The sequence below is a fragment of the Camelus bactrianus genome, chromosome 2, assembly GCF_048773025.1.
Source record: "Camelus bactrianus isolate YW-2024 breed Bactrian camel chromosome 2, ASM4877302v1, whole genome shotgun sequence".
Lineage (NCBI taxonomy): Eukaryota > Metazoa > Chordata > Mammalia > Artiodactyla > Camelidae > Camelus > Camelus bactrianus.
In genome coordinates, this window is record NC_133540.1 from 19,684,962 (window position 1) to 19,704,391 (window position 19,430).

A 19,430-nucleotide genomic window follows, 5' to 3' on the forward strand; every position below is an offset into this window, starting at 1 on the left:
TGTGCCTGTTGGCCATCTGCATTTCCTCTTTGGAAAAATGTCTGTTCAGGCGCTCTTCCCATTTTTTAATTGGATTGTGTCTCTTTTTTTTTTTTAATTGAGCTGCATGAGCTGTTTATATAATTTGGATATTAACCACTTATTGGTCATATCATTACAAATATTTTCTTCCATTCATTAGGTTGTCTTTTCATTTTGTCGATGGTTTCCTTTGCTGTGCAAAAAGATTTTGAGTTTTATTAGGTCCCATTTGTTTATTTTTGTTTTTATTTCTTTTGCTTTTAGGAGATGGATCCAAAAAAAAATATTGCTGTGATGTAGGTCAAAGAGTTTTCTGCCTATGTTTTCCTGTAGGAGTTTTAGAGTATCCGGTGTAACATTTAGGTCTTTAATCCATTATGAGTCTATTTTTGTATCTGGTGTTAGAGAATGTTCTAATTTCAGTCTTTTACAGGTAGCTGTCCAGTTTTCCCAGCACTGCTTATTGAAGAGACTATCTTTTCTCTGTTGTATATTCTTGCCTCCTTAGTCGTAGCTTAATTGACCATAAGTGCATGGGTTTATTTCTGGACTTTCTGTCCTGTTCCATTGATCTATGTGTCTTTTTTTGTGCCAGTGCCATGCTGTTTTGATTACTGTAGATTCAGAGCCTGAAAAGTCAGGGAGTGTAATTCCTCCAGCTCCTTTCGTCTTTTTCAAAATTGTTTTGGCTTCTCAAGATCTTTTGTGTTTCTTCCTTTGTTCTGACACAAAGCATTGTGAAAACAAAATTTTTTAAGAATGAGCATTTTATATGAAGAGTTACTATACTCTCTCTGTAGAGGGTCTCTGTCACTGCTGCTTAACTTTGCCATTGTGCAAAAGCAACAATAGATACTGTGGAAATGGTTGCACATGGCTGTGTTCCAATAAAACTTTATTTACAGAAAGCTGGCAGTCAAGTCAGATCTGGCCTGTGCATCCTAGTTTACTGACCCCTGTTTTATATACTGCTTTGGATCCCTTGGGGCTACATAAATCCAGATTACTGTTTTCTTCTTTATTCCTTTGCATAAAGATTCTCCGAAGTAATGTCTGTGACAGTTCTGGGTCACCCTTCTCTCCTCTGCAGAGGGACCATCTGGAACTTGTATTCTGTCCCGAGGATCACAGAACCGGTGTGGCTCACCATGATGTCCAGCACTTTGGAGAAAACGCAGCTCTGCCAGCGCTTCCTCAAGGAGTTTACCCTCCTGATAGAGCAGATCAACAAGAACCAGTAAGCGTTGGCTCCCTGGAGCCCGGGATGCGCGTGCAGTGGCCGGTGCCTGTGCTGAACCTGACGCCGTGCCGCGCCTCCGCGGCCCTGACTCTCCCGCTGCCCCCTTTCCTGTTCTGCCCAGGTTCTTCGCTGCCTTGCTGACCGCCGTGTTAACCTACCACCTGGCCTGGGTCCCGACTGTCATGCCAGTGGACCACCCTCCCATCAGGGCTTTCTCAGAGAAGCGCACCTCTCAGCTGGTGAACACGCTGGCCAAGACACACCCGTATAACCCTCTCTGGGCGCAGCTGGGTCAGTACCGACGTGACTCTTCAGAGCCCATGTGGGATGGGTTGGGGAAATGCTGGAGAGTTTAGCTGATGTCGGCCACGCAGCCTGGCCATCCAAGGTTGTCCTTGGGCAGGCAGGGAAGTGGCCCTGGGAGCCTACCTGTAAAACATCCCCTTCCTCCCCTCCCACTGCCGGCAGCGTCCTTCTGCTCTTTAAAGTGGGGTTTCTTAACTTCGGCACTCTGGATACGTGGACCGGATCATTCTTGGGTGGGTGGGTGGTGGAGGGGCTTGTCCTGTGCCTGGAGACTGAACACTGCATCACTGGCCTGTGCTCACCAGCGGCCCAGGAAAACCCCTCGTAAATGTCTCCAGACACCGCTGAGTGTTCCCCCCACCCCCCGTGCAGGGTGCAAAACACCCCCTGGCTGAGAACCGCTGCCCTAGAGGATGGACTGCGTAGGAGAAAAGTGAGAGAAAAGAAAGTAACACACTCTGTGATTTCACCCCCTTTTAAATCTGAGCTGAAGTCAGAAACCCCGTCTTTTCCACACTGCTCTGCTCAGTGCTGGTGGTTTTTATGTCCTCTAGGCTTTGGGCTCAGAGGGGTTGCAGGGACCTGACGCCCCAGCGTGGCTGGTCAGAGTGTGGACTTGGGAGACCAGAGCTCATGTGCAGGAGAGGTGTGCTCCGGGGCCTCACCTGGCACACGTCTGCAGTGAGCAAGGCAGGCCTGCACAGCTGCTCTGTTCCAGACCCTATCCCTCCGCTGGGCCCAGGGGTGCAGAGCTGGGTCACGTGCAGCTCAGCCTCGGGAAGCCTGCAGCCTGATGGAGGAGGCGCAGGTGGTATTCAGAACATCCTGGTTGCTCCTTCGCTAGGGGTGTGTGATGGACATGAGAGACAATGCAGTGGAGAGGGCAGGACGTGGGCAGCAGGGCCAGACTGCCTGGACCCAAATCCAGCCTTCATGGGCAAGTGCCTCTTCACCTGTAAAATGCTAGTTCATGGTCACCAGGGGAGGTAAACCAGTTAACGCTGGGAGCACCTTGGTCATGGATGCTGTGCTGAGGATGTTATGAGGGGGCTCCGAGAGACGGGGGTGGGGTGGGGAGGGGGCTTTCAAGGAAGACATGCTTGAGGAAGTCGTAAAGTGGCATTCTCCAGAAACAGAATTGCAGACAAGCACTTGAATGCCAGGAAACAGTGTGTTACAGTAGTAATGCAAGCCATCCCTGGGAGCCATGCATGGCTCCAGGTGCCTTTTGCATGTGTTAATTCATTAGATTCTCATTTTAGACCTGCTAGTGTGTCCTCACCAGACGGTAGGTAATGAAGATGCCTTTCCCTGTGCCCTGAGTCGTGAGGTTGTGAGGTGGGGACTACATGTCCATCCTTAGGGGATCACAGGTGAAAAGCAGCTTTTCTCCTCAAAAAGGGTTTGATATTATTGGCTTAAGTTAATGCAAGTTAAACAGTCTCAGATTTTGTCTTCATTTTTTTTTCCTCCAGAAGTTTAAGTTGTATTTTCCAGAATGCAGTGGAATTAGACTGCAGATCAATTTTTTTAAATGACCAGGAGACAATTCCCACCTGCTCAGAAAATCAACAGCCATATTTAAATAACCCACAAGCCAAATGAGAGAAATAAGAAAACAGTTTGAACTAAGGGATAACAAAGAGACGGTGAATGACAGCGTGCAGGACTAGCGAAGCACTGTCCGAAGGGGGCTTGGTCGCCCTGACGCGTCTATGAGATGAAACAGTGAAATAGACACGTCTGTGATCAGCGGCCAATTAGGACCAAGCTCCTCTCTTTGTCTCCTGTTTTCTCAGCCCCCCATTCCCGCCATCCCCTGTACCCTCTCGATTTGTGTCCTGAGCGCTTCTCCCTCCCTCCCCTGTCTTGTTCTCTTGTCTCTAGTTTGTTTCTTCTCTTTTCCCTCCTGCTCCCTGTGATCTTATCCGGGGTGTGTTTCACCCTCCCTGCCCACCTCACCCTCTTTTTGCTCCTCCGTCTCCTCCCCTCTCTGTTATTTCTCTGTCTTCTCTTCACCCTCCCTGCCCCGTGCCACCCCTCCCCCACACCTGTGTCCCCCTGTCCCCGTCCATCTGTCCTGCCCCTTCTTGCTTCCATGCACTCCGGGTTTTGGACTCTCTCTGTTTCACCTGCACACACTCTTTTTACCCCTTCCTTTCTTCTCATTGAGTTGCCTTTCCACAGTGAGGTGGTTTGGGTTTTTTTTTGTTTTTTGCTAGATTTGGGATATGTAATACTTCTTTATTAACACTGGGACTGATTTAACAACGGCACCCCAGGAAGTCCTGAGGTGGCCGTGAGTCCCCACAATGATGGGCAGATGTGATCACAGGAAGTAACAGCAATAAATCCTTAGTCAAGCAAGTTTTCCTGAATGGAAGTGCCTGTCCTCGCATCAGATGACAATTCTGAGTTACTCTTTTGAATTCTTGGGTGATTTTTCAGTCAGTTGCAAAAGCCTCAGAGATGAAGTTCTATTAGCTGTGACTTGGTCCTTTTGTAGAGAGGATGGTTTCATATCACTTCCGTCCCACCCTTTACCTGTTCTCTAGAGCCCTACCCCAGGGAATCTTTTCCAGAGGAGGCACTTCTAGGGGGATCCTCTCCCTTTCTCTCGGTTTGCAACTTGGCGATTAGTTTTATCCAGTATATGCCGCATAAATGCCTCCCCTCCTCTCTCGGATGGAGTCCAACTCCCTGAGTTCTTATTTATAACTGTTACCATGTATCTCTGCTCCTTTATTTAGAATCCTTTCACTTTTTGATCTATTGCAATATCCTGATTAATCCCACGTGGTTTCTGACTCAGGGATGATTATGCAGAGATGTAAACAAGATAAATCCGTGTAAAACATGAAACACTCAGCAGTGCTCCTGTGCAGTCAGTAAGTGTTGGCTTTTGGTTGTAATTGTCAATAATAATAATAGCAGAGCATCAAAGGTGCAGCTGTCAAGTGTAACATTCCGATTATCAAAAGCACTCCTTTTGATAGGCAGGCACGTGACAGGCACTTGTGAGGAGAAGCCGCGCTGCTGGGTTGCTCCACACATTGGCCTTTCTTCTTCCACCTGTAAGCTGAGTGTCCGTGGTTCATTAGCCAGTTTCTAATGAGTGTGTCAGGGTATAACTTGTGGGACATTGTTTTCCAGTAGAATTTTCCTGTGAAGTAATAGGAAAAAATTCAGATTCATTATTTACAACTAAGTGAGTTTCTTCTACTTGGTGTGCGTGTGCAGTGAGCAGACCGTTTCATTAAGCATTCTGAACTGATCCACTGCACTTCTCTTCAGAGATCCCGGCATTGGGATTTCACGCCGAGGCCTACTGTCCTGGGAGTCTTCTAAAGAGATCTCATTCTAGTCCCAAGATAAATTATTTGATTTGGTCACATATTCAGGGCTCTGGTTTAGCCTTCCTTGGGGAGATGGGAGCCGGGCAGCTTACTAAGCTGCATGGAAAGACCCAGCAAGCATCACCAGGGACTGTGCACTGCACCAGAATTACACCAGTGCTGCACCCACCATGCACTGCACCCTCTGAGCACCAGCCCTGCACTGCACCCAGCATACACCGGCACTGCACTCACTGTGTACCGGCTCTGCACTGCACCTGATACACACCAGCACTGCACCCGCTGTGCACTGCACCCGCTGTGCACTGCACCCAGTATATACCAGCAGTGCACCTGAGCAACAAAAGCGGGGCTGCACCCGGCAGGCCTTCCCAGGCAGACTTTCCATCCTAGAGGAAAACTGAAATACCGTCAGCGCTCAGAATTGCCTCTTTGCCTCAGTCAGGGGAGTGAAGCAGCGATTCCGGGTTTCAGGCTGACGTGCCCTTGACTCGATCACCCAGATGACTGTCCCTTGTGTCGGTCTGCTCTGCCCTCCAGGCGATCTGTACGGAGCCATCGGCTCTCCAGTGAGGCTGACGCGCACGGTGGTGGTGGGGAAGCAGAAGGACTTGGTCCAGCGCATCCTGTACGTCCTGACCTACTTCCTGCGCTGCTCCGAGCTGCAAGAGAACCAGCTGACTTGGGGCGGGCCCCCCGGCGAGGCCGACCAGGTGCTGAACGGGTGCAGCATCACCACAGCCTTGGAGAGGGGGCAGGTGGAGGAGTCTGAGTACGTGGTGGTCACAGTGCGGAGCGAGCCGGCCCTGCTGCCGCCCATCCTGCCCCCGACCGCGCCTGAGGGGCTCCCGGAGGGCTCTGACCTGTGTCCCGTGCTTGACAGAGAAGGGAGCCTGAGGCCTGAGCAGAGTCCCGAGGCCGGCGGCGCGGGGTCCCCAGCGCCAGCCCTGGACGGCGCCGGGCATCCTCCGGGCGCGACGGGTGGGGATGCAGAGAGTGAACACGAGGCCCCGCAGGGCGGCGCTGCCAGGCTCTCGGGCTGTGCGGGCTCGGCGGCGGGACCGAAGATGGGCCCACGCGCGGCAGGCGAGGAGCTGAGGCCCGAGATGCCTAGGAAGCTGCCGGAGCGCTCCGCGGCCAGGCCGTGCCCCGACAGGCCTTCCCGGGAGCCGCCGCCCCGGGAGAAGGTCACCTTCCACATTGGAAGCTCCGTGTCGCCAGAGTCGGACTTTGAAAGTCGCACCCAGAGGATGGAGGAGCGGCTGAAGGCCTGCGGACGGGGCCTGGAGCCGGCGCGGTGGCCCTCGGCCGGGTGCAGGGCGGCCGCCGACGCGGCCCGGGACCAGTGGGCGCCCGGGTGCTCCTGCGGGCCTGGCTTCCCGCCCTCCGAGGACTGCGGGGGTGCTTCCGGGACCCGCAGCGTCAGGACCGGGGGTGCGGAGGATGACGCCGCGTGCGCACCTGCGCCGGGCGCGGACGGGCCCTGGCCCCAACAGGGCCCCAGCGCGTGTGGCCCGCGGGACGCTGTCCCCCATGGGGACGCCGGCTTCAGGGTGGAAGGAAACATCCCCAGGAACGAGAGCTCGGACAGCGCCCTCGGGGACAGTGACGACGAGGCGTGCGCTTCCGCCTCCCCGCTTCTGGATCCCGGCGGCGCCGGGGACCACGACCCCGACCGGATGGAAGGGTCCCTGGAGGTGGAGCTGCCGCTGCCCAGGTAACACGGGTAGGAACAGAAGGCGTGGCTCAGGGGCGGTTCCTGGGACGAACATCCCGCGTTTTTGCCGCTGTGCGCTGTGTTGCGGGTCAGGGTTGCGTTCTCGAAGGTTGGGGCCTGCCCTTCCTCTGGGAACGATGGGGGATTAGAGCAGCCGAGCCGTAAGACAGGCGGCCGGCAGGGCCTTTGCGGCTCTTGAGACGTTTGGGGGAAGTAAGGGACGGATGCGGTGGCTTTGGGGAGCGGGGAGGGCCATCTCCCGTCGCGCCTCAGTGGTGGCGGGTCACACCCCGCCGCCTGCAGCCGGAGCAGTGTGAAGGGGCCGGGAAGCACCACCTCTTCATAACACTGTGGCAGGTCGGCGGTTTGGTCTGTGGGGCCCGGAGCCGGAAGCAGAGATCGCTGTGTTCCGCCCTGTCCTGGACGGATGTGCAGCTGTGTCCAGCTCCCAAAGCCAGGCTTGGCAAGAGCCCCTGGGGAGACTTCCCCTTTCTTGCCTGCTGGTGATGTGCTGTGTGAGGCACAGGAACAGACTCAACCAGCTGTCAGAATGCTTGTTTTTTCCTGCTCTTCCCCTTTAAGGAAACCCTTCTTCCTCTACACTCCTTTCCTTTTGTGGCAGGCGCACCAATGCCCCGCTTTCTGGAGGGGTCCCGATGGGAACCACCTGAATCCATCTTCTTACCCGCACCCCCTGGGGTTCAGGCCCAGCGGCAGTGCGAGAAGGGGCACTCGCTGGTCGTGTGTTCTAACAGCTGGTGTCGTCCTAGGTCTCAGAGCATCAGCAACCCGAACGTGAGAAACTTCGGCCGCTCCCTGCTGGCGGGCTACTGCCCCACCTACGTGCCCGACCTGGTGCTTCACGGGACCGGCAGCGACGAGCGGCTGAAGCAGTGCCTGGCTGCCGACCTGGTCCACACAGTCCACGTGAGTGATGCCAGCGGGGAGCCGGGGGGTGCGTCAGCAGCAGGTGCTCAGACCCAAGAGACTGCAGTTACTGGCTTGGTGGTGGAGATGCCGTGGGCAGGGTTACGGGAGGAACGCGGGCTGCCAAGGCACCCAGGACTAGCAGCAGTTGGAGGCTGAGCATGGGGGCCCAAAGCAGCGAGGGGTGCAAGAGGGGCTGCCTGGCTACAGGAGCACAGGGTGAAGGGGGGACCCCGACATCCCTCTGCTCCTGCCTCTGAGCCCAGCCGGAAGCCACAGAGCAAGGCCATGGCTGATGCAGATAGTTCTGCAGTCCAGAGGTCACGTCCCGGGGCCATGCTGGACAGAGGAGGGCACAGGGCGGCTCCGGGGAAGGCAGGGGTGGGCAGACAGAGCAAACGGCACAGGCGGTGACAATTACAGCCATCACAGGGAGGACCAAAGAGTCGTCACATATGGTTTGCTTCTTATCCAATCCCTCCAAGTTCCTAAAAGTGATTTATTTTCACCCATTTGTCATGAAGCTCACTGTGATGGCGGCTTGAGGATGACTGTGTAAAGACTAACACGTCTTATTGGAGAACCGCCTGGCGGTGGCTGCCCAGCGCCATTCTGCTCTCTGCGGCGTGGCCAGGCTGGCAGTTAAGGAGACTGTCAGCCCGAGGCCTGCTCTTAGCCAAGCTGCTCCGGGGCAGCTGTGCACAGACAGATGTCGTGTATTAGGAACATACTATGTTTTGTACAACAGGGAAAGTCCTTGTGGCTTTGGGAGAGTTGGAATTTGGCTGGTTACCACCCTCCCCCGCGTAGCAAACTCTTTCGCGTGGTGACCCACAAGGCAGTACGTCTTCTCTCTGGCCTCGAGCATCTCCTCTGTGGAGACCAGGCATCCATCAGGCACAGGCCAAGCAGGAGGAAGACGTTTGTGTAAAAGGGGAGGAAAGGGCGGCCCTGAAGCTGATGTTCTCACCCCGTGGGCGAGGAAGGCAGCCGGGGAGAGGTGGCCCTGCCCTTTGCTGTGACCTCACCCGCCCAGGAGGTCCCTGGAAGGAAGCCGGTGACGTGACTTTTGTCTCTGTGAGGATGGAATGCCTCCACTTTATCCTCGTAGTTGTGTGAGCACTGGGACTTGTCCATCGTCTGAGGCCGGTCCATCCCCGGCAGAGAGAGAGGAGGTGCCCTCGTGTGCGGAGCTGTCTCCAGGCTGTGGTAACCACGTGGGGAGCCCCAGTGATTCCAGAGACCCGCACACATTTATCCAGGGAATGAGGGGCCCTCTTCTCCTTGTCTGTTGGCACCTTGTGTTTATGATCACATATGCAAACCCTGTGGGCTTTCTCTCCTGTCTGTGTCCGTTTGCTCTGTGAGAATATCTGTGTTGCTCGGTGCGCCCTCCTCCTGTGAAGCCCTGTGTTCTGCTTCTGACGGGCTGTCGTCCGAATACCCTGGAGACGGCATCTGTTGCTCAATGCCCCTCCTTGAACTCACCAACCGCAGAACCATTCATGACCCTTTTGAGATTTTCCACAGGCTGACAAGTTCAGGTGTTTGCTTGTTAGGTTTTCATGGTGACCATCTGGCTCTGTATTTCTTAAATTAAAGGAGAAAAAAAAAAAAAAACCACGTTCCCTCTGTTTGTTCTCTGAAAGGCTTTTCATCTCTCATTTCCTCTTCCTTTTAGTAGTAGCGTTTTCACACTACAGCTGTTTGCATCTCTTTAGACTTTGCGGTCAGCCTGAGAGGTGGAAACTTATTGGGCATAATAAGCCAATATTGTGTCATATTGTGGCACATCCACAGTGCAGCCAGGCCTAGGTGTTAATAGGAAATTATAGAGGGGTCACAAAAGTATTTTCAGACTTTTAATACATTCAGAGGGTATCCATTTGGCATTAGTGGAGTTCCCATTTTACTTGGCACGTTCCTCAGAATGAATTCTGCTTTTGAAGTAAGCGTTCCACGTAAACCACTTCTCAGACTGGGGCTCTGGTCTGCGGCAGTGTTTAAGTAAAGACAGCCTTACTTTCAACTACCATTGACAAATATTTGTTGAGAAATGAATGAGGAGGTGGGTGGACATTCTATTGAATTTACTGCTCCATTAGCCTAGTCACTGTTTAAATTCTTGAGTGTGGTCCCAGAGAAAGAAGCAAAGAGCCAAGACAGAGTGCGGGACCATAGTTAGAGCTGATGGAGGAAGAAGAGATCAGCGTACGTGGCTTTACCATCACTTGTTTTTTTTTTTGAACGTCTTTCTGTTCATGCCAGACTTCGTCCAGCTTTGATATTCACAATTGTTTTTAAAGAGGAATTTTTAGTAATTGTTGAAAAGCAGTTGATTTCAGTTACCGATCTCTTGTCAAGGCCTGTGTGTGACTGGACTGTATAATCTGTCCCGTGTAAATGTGAACTTTTATAACCGCGGTGGGCCGGCTCATGGGTTCCTTCTCTCACTGAGAGATGGTGTCTGGAGCTTCCAATTCTAAGAATTTCTTTTCATGCCTTTCCTTATTGTAGGCTCTTATCAAAGAAAGACACATTAACTTTATTTCCGTTTTTATTATCGGCTTTCACATGGGAAGATTCTGATGGTTTTTAAATATTTAAACACATGTTCTTGTTTAATCCACCGTCTACCTCTTTTCTGTCATTTGAACTGTTGCTTTGCCTCCTAACATATAGATTACACAGCTGCCTTAAATTAGGCCAACATCATATTTAGTTTCTTTTTTTTTTTTTTCTGCCACATCTAAACGTGGCTTCTTTCTTCTATTTTCCTTTTGACTAGAGATGGTGATGTGGGCAAGAGAGGGTGAGAGAGCCAGCTTCCCTTCTTGCCTCTGACCCTCCAAGAACTTTTTCTCTCTTTGTGTTTTCTCCCAGATGCCCTACTGCTGGGGGCACTGCTGACCAGGGCTGGGTCAGGGTATTAAATTACAGGTAGCTGTGGGGTGGTGGAGGGGCACCGACTCTACACTGATGGCTTCGGCATTACCACCCGTTCGCTGTTCCTCAAGGAAATCAGTGGGTCTCGCTAAGCCTCAGAAACGCGTGTTTAGAGGAACAGATAAAATAATCACTTAGCAGTTAAAACTTTGGCTTCTAAAGGCAGGCGTGCCTGAATCTGAGTGACGGCTCCTCCCCTGTGGCTTCGTGACCTTCGGCAGGTTTCTTTAATCTTCTAGGCCTTAGCTTCATCTTTCAGGAAATAACAGGACGTAAAGTCTGGTGTGAAGACTGCGCGGTGGGGCGTATGCAGTGTGTAGCGTGGTGCCTGGGACTTTACCGGACGCCTGATGGCTGTCAGCAGTTACAGTTACACAGGTGGCCGTGCTTCGTGAGTGAGTTTCCCGGGAGGCTCCCGTGGGGCTGCCAGGACAGAACCCGGACAGTCACCCATTCAGCGCGGACAAGGGCCACTCTCCCTCTGCCAGCGATGTGGCCAGGAGCAGGGCAGGCGCCCCGCTCTGCAGGGGTGGGGCATCAGGACCGGAATTCATGTCCCACGTTATTGGTTCTCTTCAAGAAACCGCGCTCCAGGACCTCAGGCATTTTCAGCAAAATCCACAACACCAGGCGGCAGTTGGGTGTAGCAGCCTCTTTCATTTCATTTTTGAAGGAGCAACAGACTGACTCCAGAAATATCCGCAGAAAGCCGCAGCACAGATCAGGAGCGGTGCTGAGCGCTCGGTGGGGATGTAGGCCTATGAATAGCTAAGTAAGCCTGATGGACCAGGAAGTCTCCCAAAACAACAGCGAGTCCCAGCGAGTGATCAGTCATCACCTCCGTAACAGACGGCCCTGGGGTGGCCTCCTGTCAGTGGCAACCCGACACAGTGCTGTGGGGAGTGTTTCTGGGGGATGGGGCTGCTGCTTCAGAGCACCCCTCGCTGCCTTCACCCCTGTGCTGGGCGATGTGTGTGGCGGGGCCGCGGGCCTGCAGTGCCGTCTTACCATCCAGTGAAACCTTCGGGGCGTGTGTGCACGTGTACAGACGCAGAGGCACCGATGGACACTCACTATAAGCGTGCACACTGGGTATGATGTTAACATGTGTCTCCTATAGCGGACTGTCGTTCTAACGATGTGGAAACAGTACTGATCTCTCCCGTAGTGCCCGGTCCAGTCTGTGGGCTTCATGGCCCCCTCCCTCCTCACCGTGAGTGCAGTGACCTTGCAGCCAGCACCTGCGTCCAGTCGTCCTGCATGGGGCCACGGAGGGCTCCTCCTCCAACGTGGATTTGATTGCTTACTTTTTTTTCCCCAATCTTTGTTGGTGGGGGAGATAATTAGGTTTATTTATTTATTTTTCACAGAGGTACTGGAGGTTGAACCCAGGACCTCGTGCATGCTAACCACACACCCCACCACTGAGCTGCGCCCTCCCCCCCGATCGTTTACTCTTCTCTCTCCTGGGGACCCATTTCTCCTGGAGAGCAGCATCCAGGCTCCTTGGCTAGAATTGCCCCTCTTATGTCCTCGGACGTGGACACAACACGCACAGCTCTGCACACGCCTCCTTTCCGGCACAGTATGCCATGAGCCATCCTTCAATGGCCTGTCTCCTCCTGGCCTGCCCTCCCTGACTCCCTCTCCCTCTGGCATCGTCGGACCAGCCTCTGTTCCTTCTGCAGGACCTGCTCCAACATTGCCTCTTCTCTGAAGCCACCCCAGGCCCCTTGGCACGTCCTTGTCCCGCCAGGCCTGTGGGCCCCAGGGCAGGAGGGGGGCTGCATGCACCCCTGTGTGTTCCAGCACCTCTCCCAGGCTCCAGGACATCCGAGGGTCCCCACAGGACTGGGTGTGGGGGTGCGGGCTCCTCCACGTAAGGCTGTGATCGTGGCCATGACCCTGCCTTCCAGAGCGAGAGAAGCAGATGAGGGCCTTTCTTTAGAGGGTGAAGGGGGAGGGTGATGCTTTCAGATATGACGCTCTGGCTTTTGTGCTCATTTTCTTCCCCTAAAGGAGAATAAAAAGTTTAGTCTATGTCTCTCAGGCATAATTCCTCTTGTATTTTGTAAATATTAGACACGTCGCTGATTTTGATGTTTTCCCCAATTTTTCCATTGTGTGCAAAATATTTGGATGTCTGTGCCATTCTCTGAAAAAAAAAAAAAAAGCTCCTAGCCTTCTCACATTTTATTGTGGCATCACACACATCCTTACAGAACGTTACTCCAACGACCTTTTTGACCCTGAGCCCCTTCCCTTGACTTTAAGCTGTCTCCTTCCTCCGCAAGTGACTGGCCTGCCTTCTGTGGCATCCCCGGAGCGGCACGTGGGTCTGCAGGGCGCCCGGCAGGAACAGGCAGAAGGGCAGGTGTCTCCCCTGCACCCCAGCCCCAGGCCCCCTCAGCAGTGTCCGGTAGACCAGAACAATCGATTCTCTCTCCTCCACCACCTTACCACAACTCCTAAGACTTCAGAGAGACACCGAACCTGCTTCCAGGGAACACACATGGGACATAAAATAAACAACTCCAGCAAGATAGGCTCACGGTCAGAAATTACCCACCATGATGAGGGGGTACAGGCAGGAGGCTTCGCCCTCCTAGAACAATCTGAAACAACTGCCGAGTAACTACTTTAAAACGGCTCCAGTGTAAAAAGAAGGAACCAGAACCTTGAGGAAAGATGGTCTGATACAACACATGATTGTGTAGATTTGTTAAAGAACTAAAAAGAGCTGCTAAAATGGAAAAACACAGTCATGGACATTAAAACTCAAGGGATAGTTTAAAAAGCAGAGCAGATTAAATACAGCCAGAGAGAATTAGAATTCATGAAGGAGACACTTGGTACGACACTCTCTGTAGCTCTGAGACAAAAATACAGGAAAAATTATGAGAGAGCAAGTAAGAGACGTGGAGGCTGGAACGGGATGATTTTGTAGCACATACAGAAGGGGAGAAAGAGAAACAGTACGGGAAGAAAGAATGGCCGTGATCGTTCAGATTAAAGGAGCCCACCGACTCCTGAGTAGGGTGAATAGAAAGAAGCCCACACTGAGTTCTGGGACATCAAGGATGAAGGAGACTCTCAGCAGCAGCAGAGAGGACGCGGCCCTGTCCTTCAGGGACCGAAATCCAACAGGTGATACAGAGAGCCCACTGTAGGGGGAGGTGTGGGGCGATGCACAGAGGCTTCCTGGAGGAGGGGGCGTCTGCAGTGGGGATGAGCCGGGAGAGGGCTAGGGGGCCAGGCCAGCTGCAGGAGCTTCAGACTCACCATAGGCAGGGCCAGCCTGGCCGCCGCAGGAGGTTCTGTCTGTCCGTCTCTGTAAAACTGACATCAGGGAAGTCAGGATGCTGGAAATTTAGTATCTCGTTTTCTGGATGGTTGTATAGACAGGAGGAGGCAGGTGACCAGCAGGTCTGTTTCCTCTGCATGGATGTGAGACTGGGCACTGGTCAGCAGTCCACACATCTGCATCCTGGCAGGTGGCTCTCAGCCATCCAGAAGTGGGTGGGTTGGCCAAGGACTAGCTTAGCTTGCTTAAATCTTCAGTTCAAGGACATGGAGGTGTGGTGATGGAGGTGGGCCTTGGCTCCTAAGGACGCAAAGGGGATCTGAGGACATTTAACCAAGAGCGGATGCTGAGAAGGTAACCGTCATGGCAAGAATCACCCGTTTTCTCTTTGCGACCAGTCAGAGCCTTACTTGAAGCCACATGAAGGCTGCTGTCACTAAGTCATGGTGCTGTCACCAATGGTGAGGGTCTCTTTGGGGTTTTTTTGTTTGATTCTTATTTTTTTTTATTGAAGTGCCATCAGTTACAATGTGTCAGTTTCTGGCGTACAGCACAATGTCCCCAGTCATACATATACATACATATATTCATTTTCATATTCTTTTTCATTAAATGTTATTACAAGATATTGAACATACCTCCTTGTGCTATACAGAAGAAACTTTTAAAATCTATTTTCATATATAGTGGCTAACATTTGTAAATCTCGAACTCCCAAATTTATCCCCTCTCACCCGTTTTCCCCCGATAACCATAAGATTGTTTACTAAGTCTGTGAGTCTGTTTTTGTTTTGTAGATGAGTTCATAGTGTCCTTTTTTTTCCTTTTCTTTTTTTAGATTCCACATATGAGGGATATCATATGGTATTTTTGTTTCTCTGTCTGGCTTATTTCACTTCAAATGATGATCTCCAGGTCCATCCATGTTGCTGCAGATGACATTATTTTATTTTTTGTGGCTGAGTAGTATTCCATTACACACACACACACACACACACACACACACACACACACACACACACACACACACACCCCTTCTGTATCCAGTCATCTGTCGATGGACATTTAGGCTGTTTCCATGTCTTGGCTATTGTAAATAGTGTTCTATGAGCACTAGGGTGCATGCATCTTTTCAAATTAGAGTTTCCTCCAGATATATGCCCAGGAGCAGGATTGCTGGATCATACGATAAGTCTATTTTTAGTCTTTTGGGAAATCTCCATACTGTTTTCCACAGTGGCTGCACCAACCTGCATTCCCACCAGCAGCATAGGAGGGTTCCCTTTCCCCACAGCCTCTCCAGCATTTATCATTCATGGACTTTTGAATGATGGCCTTTCTGACTGGTGTGAGGTGATACCTCATGGTAGTTTTGATTTGCATTTCTCTGATAATTAGCGATATTGAGCATTTTTTCGTGTGCCTATTGGTCATTCATATGTTTTCACCAGAGAACTGCTTGTTTAGGTTTTCCGCCCATTTTGGGATTAGGTTGGGTTTTTGTTACTAAATTGTGTGGGCTGTTGGGTGAGGGTCTCTTTGAAAGGTGTTTTCTCACGCAGCATCCTCTTACTCAACTTCAGTTTAATCAAGCTATGGAACTTGCTAGAGTTATCCTCTATAGGACGGCTAACAAGTTGGTGCTTACATGATCCCCAAGAATCTTATGTTTTATAATCTAGAATATTTCAGAGAAAAATTCCTTCCTAGCCTCCAAGTCACCAATCACCTGCCCCCTTGTGTGTGGAAGAGGCTGCCTGGTGGCTTGTCCTATGGTTAAGTCTGCAGTTGTCAGTCGTGTGCAGAGTGTGGGGCCGGCAGTGAGTACGATGTCCATCTGCACACCTGTCGTCTGCTGCACACTCCGGGCTGCCCCTTGAGGGCTCACAGAGGCTCTGTTGAGAGTAGACATTGGGCCATGCCAGCGGCATAGAGACGGGAAGTTTCTTGGCCAAGTCACATCAGAGGCAACCGTGTTCTCTCCTCTCGACATAACACTGCGACCGTCACACGCACTGTCACAGTCTTATCTCCGAGGGACTTCCACCCCGACCAGGTCCTCAGGTTTCAAAGGAAACGGCTTGGCAGACTCGAGCTAAAATGTCAGAGGCAATTGGATGACGTCCTAGATTCCGTTTCTGACACGCCAGGATACGTCGTGAGCTCTTGTATTTTGTGTCCGTGTGTTTCTCTCGGTAGCGCAGAGCTGCCCTGGGCCCCCACGGGGGGGGATGGCGTGATGCGCTCATCAGTTGCTGGGGGAGGGTGTGGCTCGGTGGTGGAGCGTGAGCCTGAGGTCCTGGGTTCAGTCCCCAGTGCCTCCTCTAAAATAAATAAATAAGTAAACCTAATCACCTCCTCCTGCAAATAATAGTAATAATAATAATAGTAATAATAATAATAATAATAATAATAAATGAAGACAATTTTTAAAAAATGAACTCATCAGTAGCTGAAGGACACGTACGTGGGGGGTGGTCGTTTCCGCCTCTTAAATGAGAAATAGGTAACCACGTGACAGGTTGGTCATTTAAACGTGGGACGTGCAGGAGAACGATCTTGACAGTTGTGCAGATGACTTAACAGGAACTGGATTGACCCTAAAAAGGAAGAAATCTGAGCAGAGGATTATTCGCCAGGGCTGGCCTGTATCAGATAGCTAGCCCACGCCTGGCGTGTTGTTACGCTCATTTCAGAGGCTACAGAAGAAAAATGTGACTTCTCTCCTGGAGTGACTTATGCCATCACTGAGGAGACAAACAGATGTGAAATCGTGAGCACGTTAAGGCAGTGATTAAATGCCTGATGGTGAACGTGGGGTGCCGGGGAGACTGGACCCAAGCTGGGTCCCTGAGGACCCGAACCGTTTAGGAGGGAGGCGGGGAGACATTCAGGGACAGCCTGATAAGAGCAGGCGCCCTCCCTCCCCGGACAAGGGGGCCCTTCTCAGGGAGCCCGGGTGGGGGAGGTGGGCGCAGGCGCAGAGAGCTCTAAGGTGGAAAAAGACAAGTCTGCACTGGAGCGTTTCAGGGGACGAGCTGGAGCAGGTTGATGCGTCGCTGAGGGAAATGGCAGTGTGGTATGCTAGGAGGTCGCAGGGTTTTGGAGACAAGATTAACGTGGCAGACACGTTTTTCTCACAGACTGTGTGACTTAAGTGCCATCACACTTCACAGACGTGGAAGCCGGGCGGCCCCCAGCTGGCAGGGGACAGAGGCAGTGCCCCAGCCCTGTCCTGCCTGACGTCAGAACCTTTGCTCTTTGGTGACCATCAGAACCAAGTCCTAAGGACAGAGCTGCGGAGGTCAGGGGTCTGACAGGTGTTTGAATCATCGCCTCGTGGTCTGCAGCACTTGTTAAAGTGTTCCCTTCTCAGAAGCACGGTGCCACGTGTGTCACTGCTGGGTGGGTGAGTGGCTCCTTGTGTGTACCCGGCGTGTGCGTGAACTTGGTACAGTTGTGAACTTAAAAAACCTACCTGACAGACTTCACTAAGGACCAGGTTACGCTGATGACAAGGCATTGTCATCTTGCTGTGAATTTATGACGCGGATTGAGCAAGAACTTGCAGGAACTGGTAAAGGAAAGTCGCTGCAGTCACCCCGTCCTTCCGCACTCCCTGTTTTGGTGCGTGTGTGTGTCTGTCTCTGAAGGGCAGGAGTCGGGGTCGCAGAAGCCTTCAGGTGGGAGCGGGACTTCGGGTCATCATGTGTGTGGCGTTTGTACAGTTTGGTTTCCATGTCTGTAAAGTGAGAACCATCCTTGGGAAACTGGGCTTCATTCATTCCAGGAGCCGCCTTGCCACATTCTTCACTTCTCACGTTTAAGATTCGTTGAACAGACGCTTAAGGAAAGGTCTGGCCATTAGACTTGCCTGATCGGCTCTTCTTCGCAATGGGAAACACATTTTAAGTCCTGACAGTCTCCTTCCTGGGTGTAATAGAGGAAAAATGTCGGCCCCAACACGGCTCTCATTCAGCCCACCAGTCCCTCTTTCCTCATCTGTGAGAAAGAATGCAAAGCGAGGCAGGTGAAAAAGCCCCAAACTGGGGAGCCAGGTCGCCTGTTAAAAGTACAGTGTAGCACAGTGAAAAAAAATGTGACAATGAATATACGTATGTTCATGTGTAACTGAAAAATTGTGCTGTACACTGGAATTCAACACAACATTGTAAAATGACTATAACTCAATAAAAAATGTTTTTAAAAAATTAAGAAAAACAAAAGGGTACAGTATGACAGCCAATGTCTGGAGTTTCCGACATCAGCCTCCCTCCCAGCCCCGAGTGCTGTCGTAAAAATCCCAGGCCACGGTTGTCCGCGGCGGGGCTGTGTGCTGTGTGGCTCCTTCGCTGCAAGCAGCAGGAACCGACTCTTAATTTAAGCAGAAGGGACTTTATTGGAAGAATATCAGGGAGTCTTAGAAATGATAAGAAGACCAACGAACTAGGCTTGGCCAGACGGAGAACGAGGCATCCCGGGAAGTCGGGGACCAGGAACTCCCTGAGGGGTCTGTAGGAGCTGCTGTCTGGCCAGGAACACGGTGGTACCAAGCACCCTGGGCTTCCTGACCCCTTGCTACGGGGGGACCGCTGGGCATCCCCGGAGCATCTAATCGGACTTGCCTGGGTCGTGTTACCACAATGCGGTGGAGGGTGGGCGGCCCTCCAGGACTTACCCAGGAAAGGTCCTTCTCCAAAGGGAAATTGGGAGGAAGCTAGACTCAGCAGCCAAAGCGACAGTGGCCACCACCGGGCAGGGAAGGGACCGCACAGGGGACGAGGCCAGACCCGGTTTCCTTTGGTAAAGGAGGGTCAGAGGATGTTTGCGAGGACGTTGGCTGCAGGGTGCGTCTGCCTGTACCCTCTCCCACCCGCCTCCTTGCTTCTGTCCTGCGGCCGGGAGGGCGGCCTTGTGCTGCTGGTTTGTGCACGTGTGGACGCTCAACCTGTGTGGCACAGGGCCTGGCAGGGAGGCAGTCATATGGTGATCAGTTTCAAGGAATTCAGTTTTTTAGGCCCTTTTCCTTGGCTGCGTCCACGGTCACCCCGTCTGCCCTGGGGCATGGCTCTCGTCACTGCGCAGCTCCTGGGCGTTTGTGTCTTAAGTCTGTTCCTCAGGAGCTGTACTTGGACTTTCTGGCCCCATCCAGATAAGTGACTCGCTGCCCACGTCTGATTCCTGTTGGCAGTTGGAGCTGATCTACGCCTGTGGCACGCGGTTACTGAATCCACACTGCTTTGTGATTCAGGCCATGCCTTCCAGGGAATGCTGTGACCTGCCAGACCTTGTTCCTGGGGGTAGAATCCTTGCCCTCATTCTAAGTGTCCATTTTAAAAGGAGGGTGCAGTCTTGCAGAAGGAAGTGGACTTTAATGTCCGGGGCTGGAGGGAAAGCATGTGCCTTTGCACATTTCTGTGAACCCCCACATAATGATGACATTACAGTGTGCCTCCCGGTGCCACAGGGAAATAATGATTGCATGCTGTTTCTGTCAAGTAAATTTTTACATGACAGTCCGATAACACCCTGTGTGAGTCCCCGGGAAGCTCCCCACTCCTGGGGTGCCCATCACCCCCTCCCGCCCCTCTGACGCTGCTCAGAAACTTCTGG

At 52.2% G+C, this 19,430-nt stretch overlaps 1 protein-coding gene across 4 annotated transcripts in view; it reads left to right on the top strand.

Moving 5' to 3' along the window:
- FNIP2 (folliculin interacting protein 2) overlaps nt 1-19,430 on the top strand; it is a 105,854-nt gene that overhangs the window by 78,159 nt on the left and 8,265 nt on the right. For all 4 annotated transcript variants that reach the window (XM_074376814.1, XM_074376805.1, XM_074376810.1 and 1 more), the window contains 4 exons: nt 1,112-1,258; nt 1,383-1,552; nt 5,464-6,640; nt 7,411-7,567. In XM_074376814.1, coding sequence (XP_074232915.1) covers nt 1,112-1,258; nt 1,383-1,552; nt 5,464-6,640; nt 7,411-7,567 — 1,651 coding nt within the window. The remainder of the gene's footprint in view (nt 1-1,111; nt 1,259-1,382; nt 1,553-5,463; nt 6,641-7,410; nt 7,568-19,430) is intronic.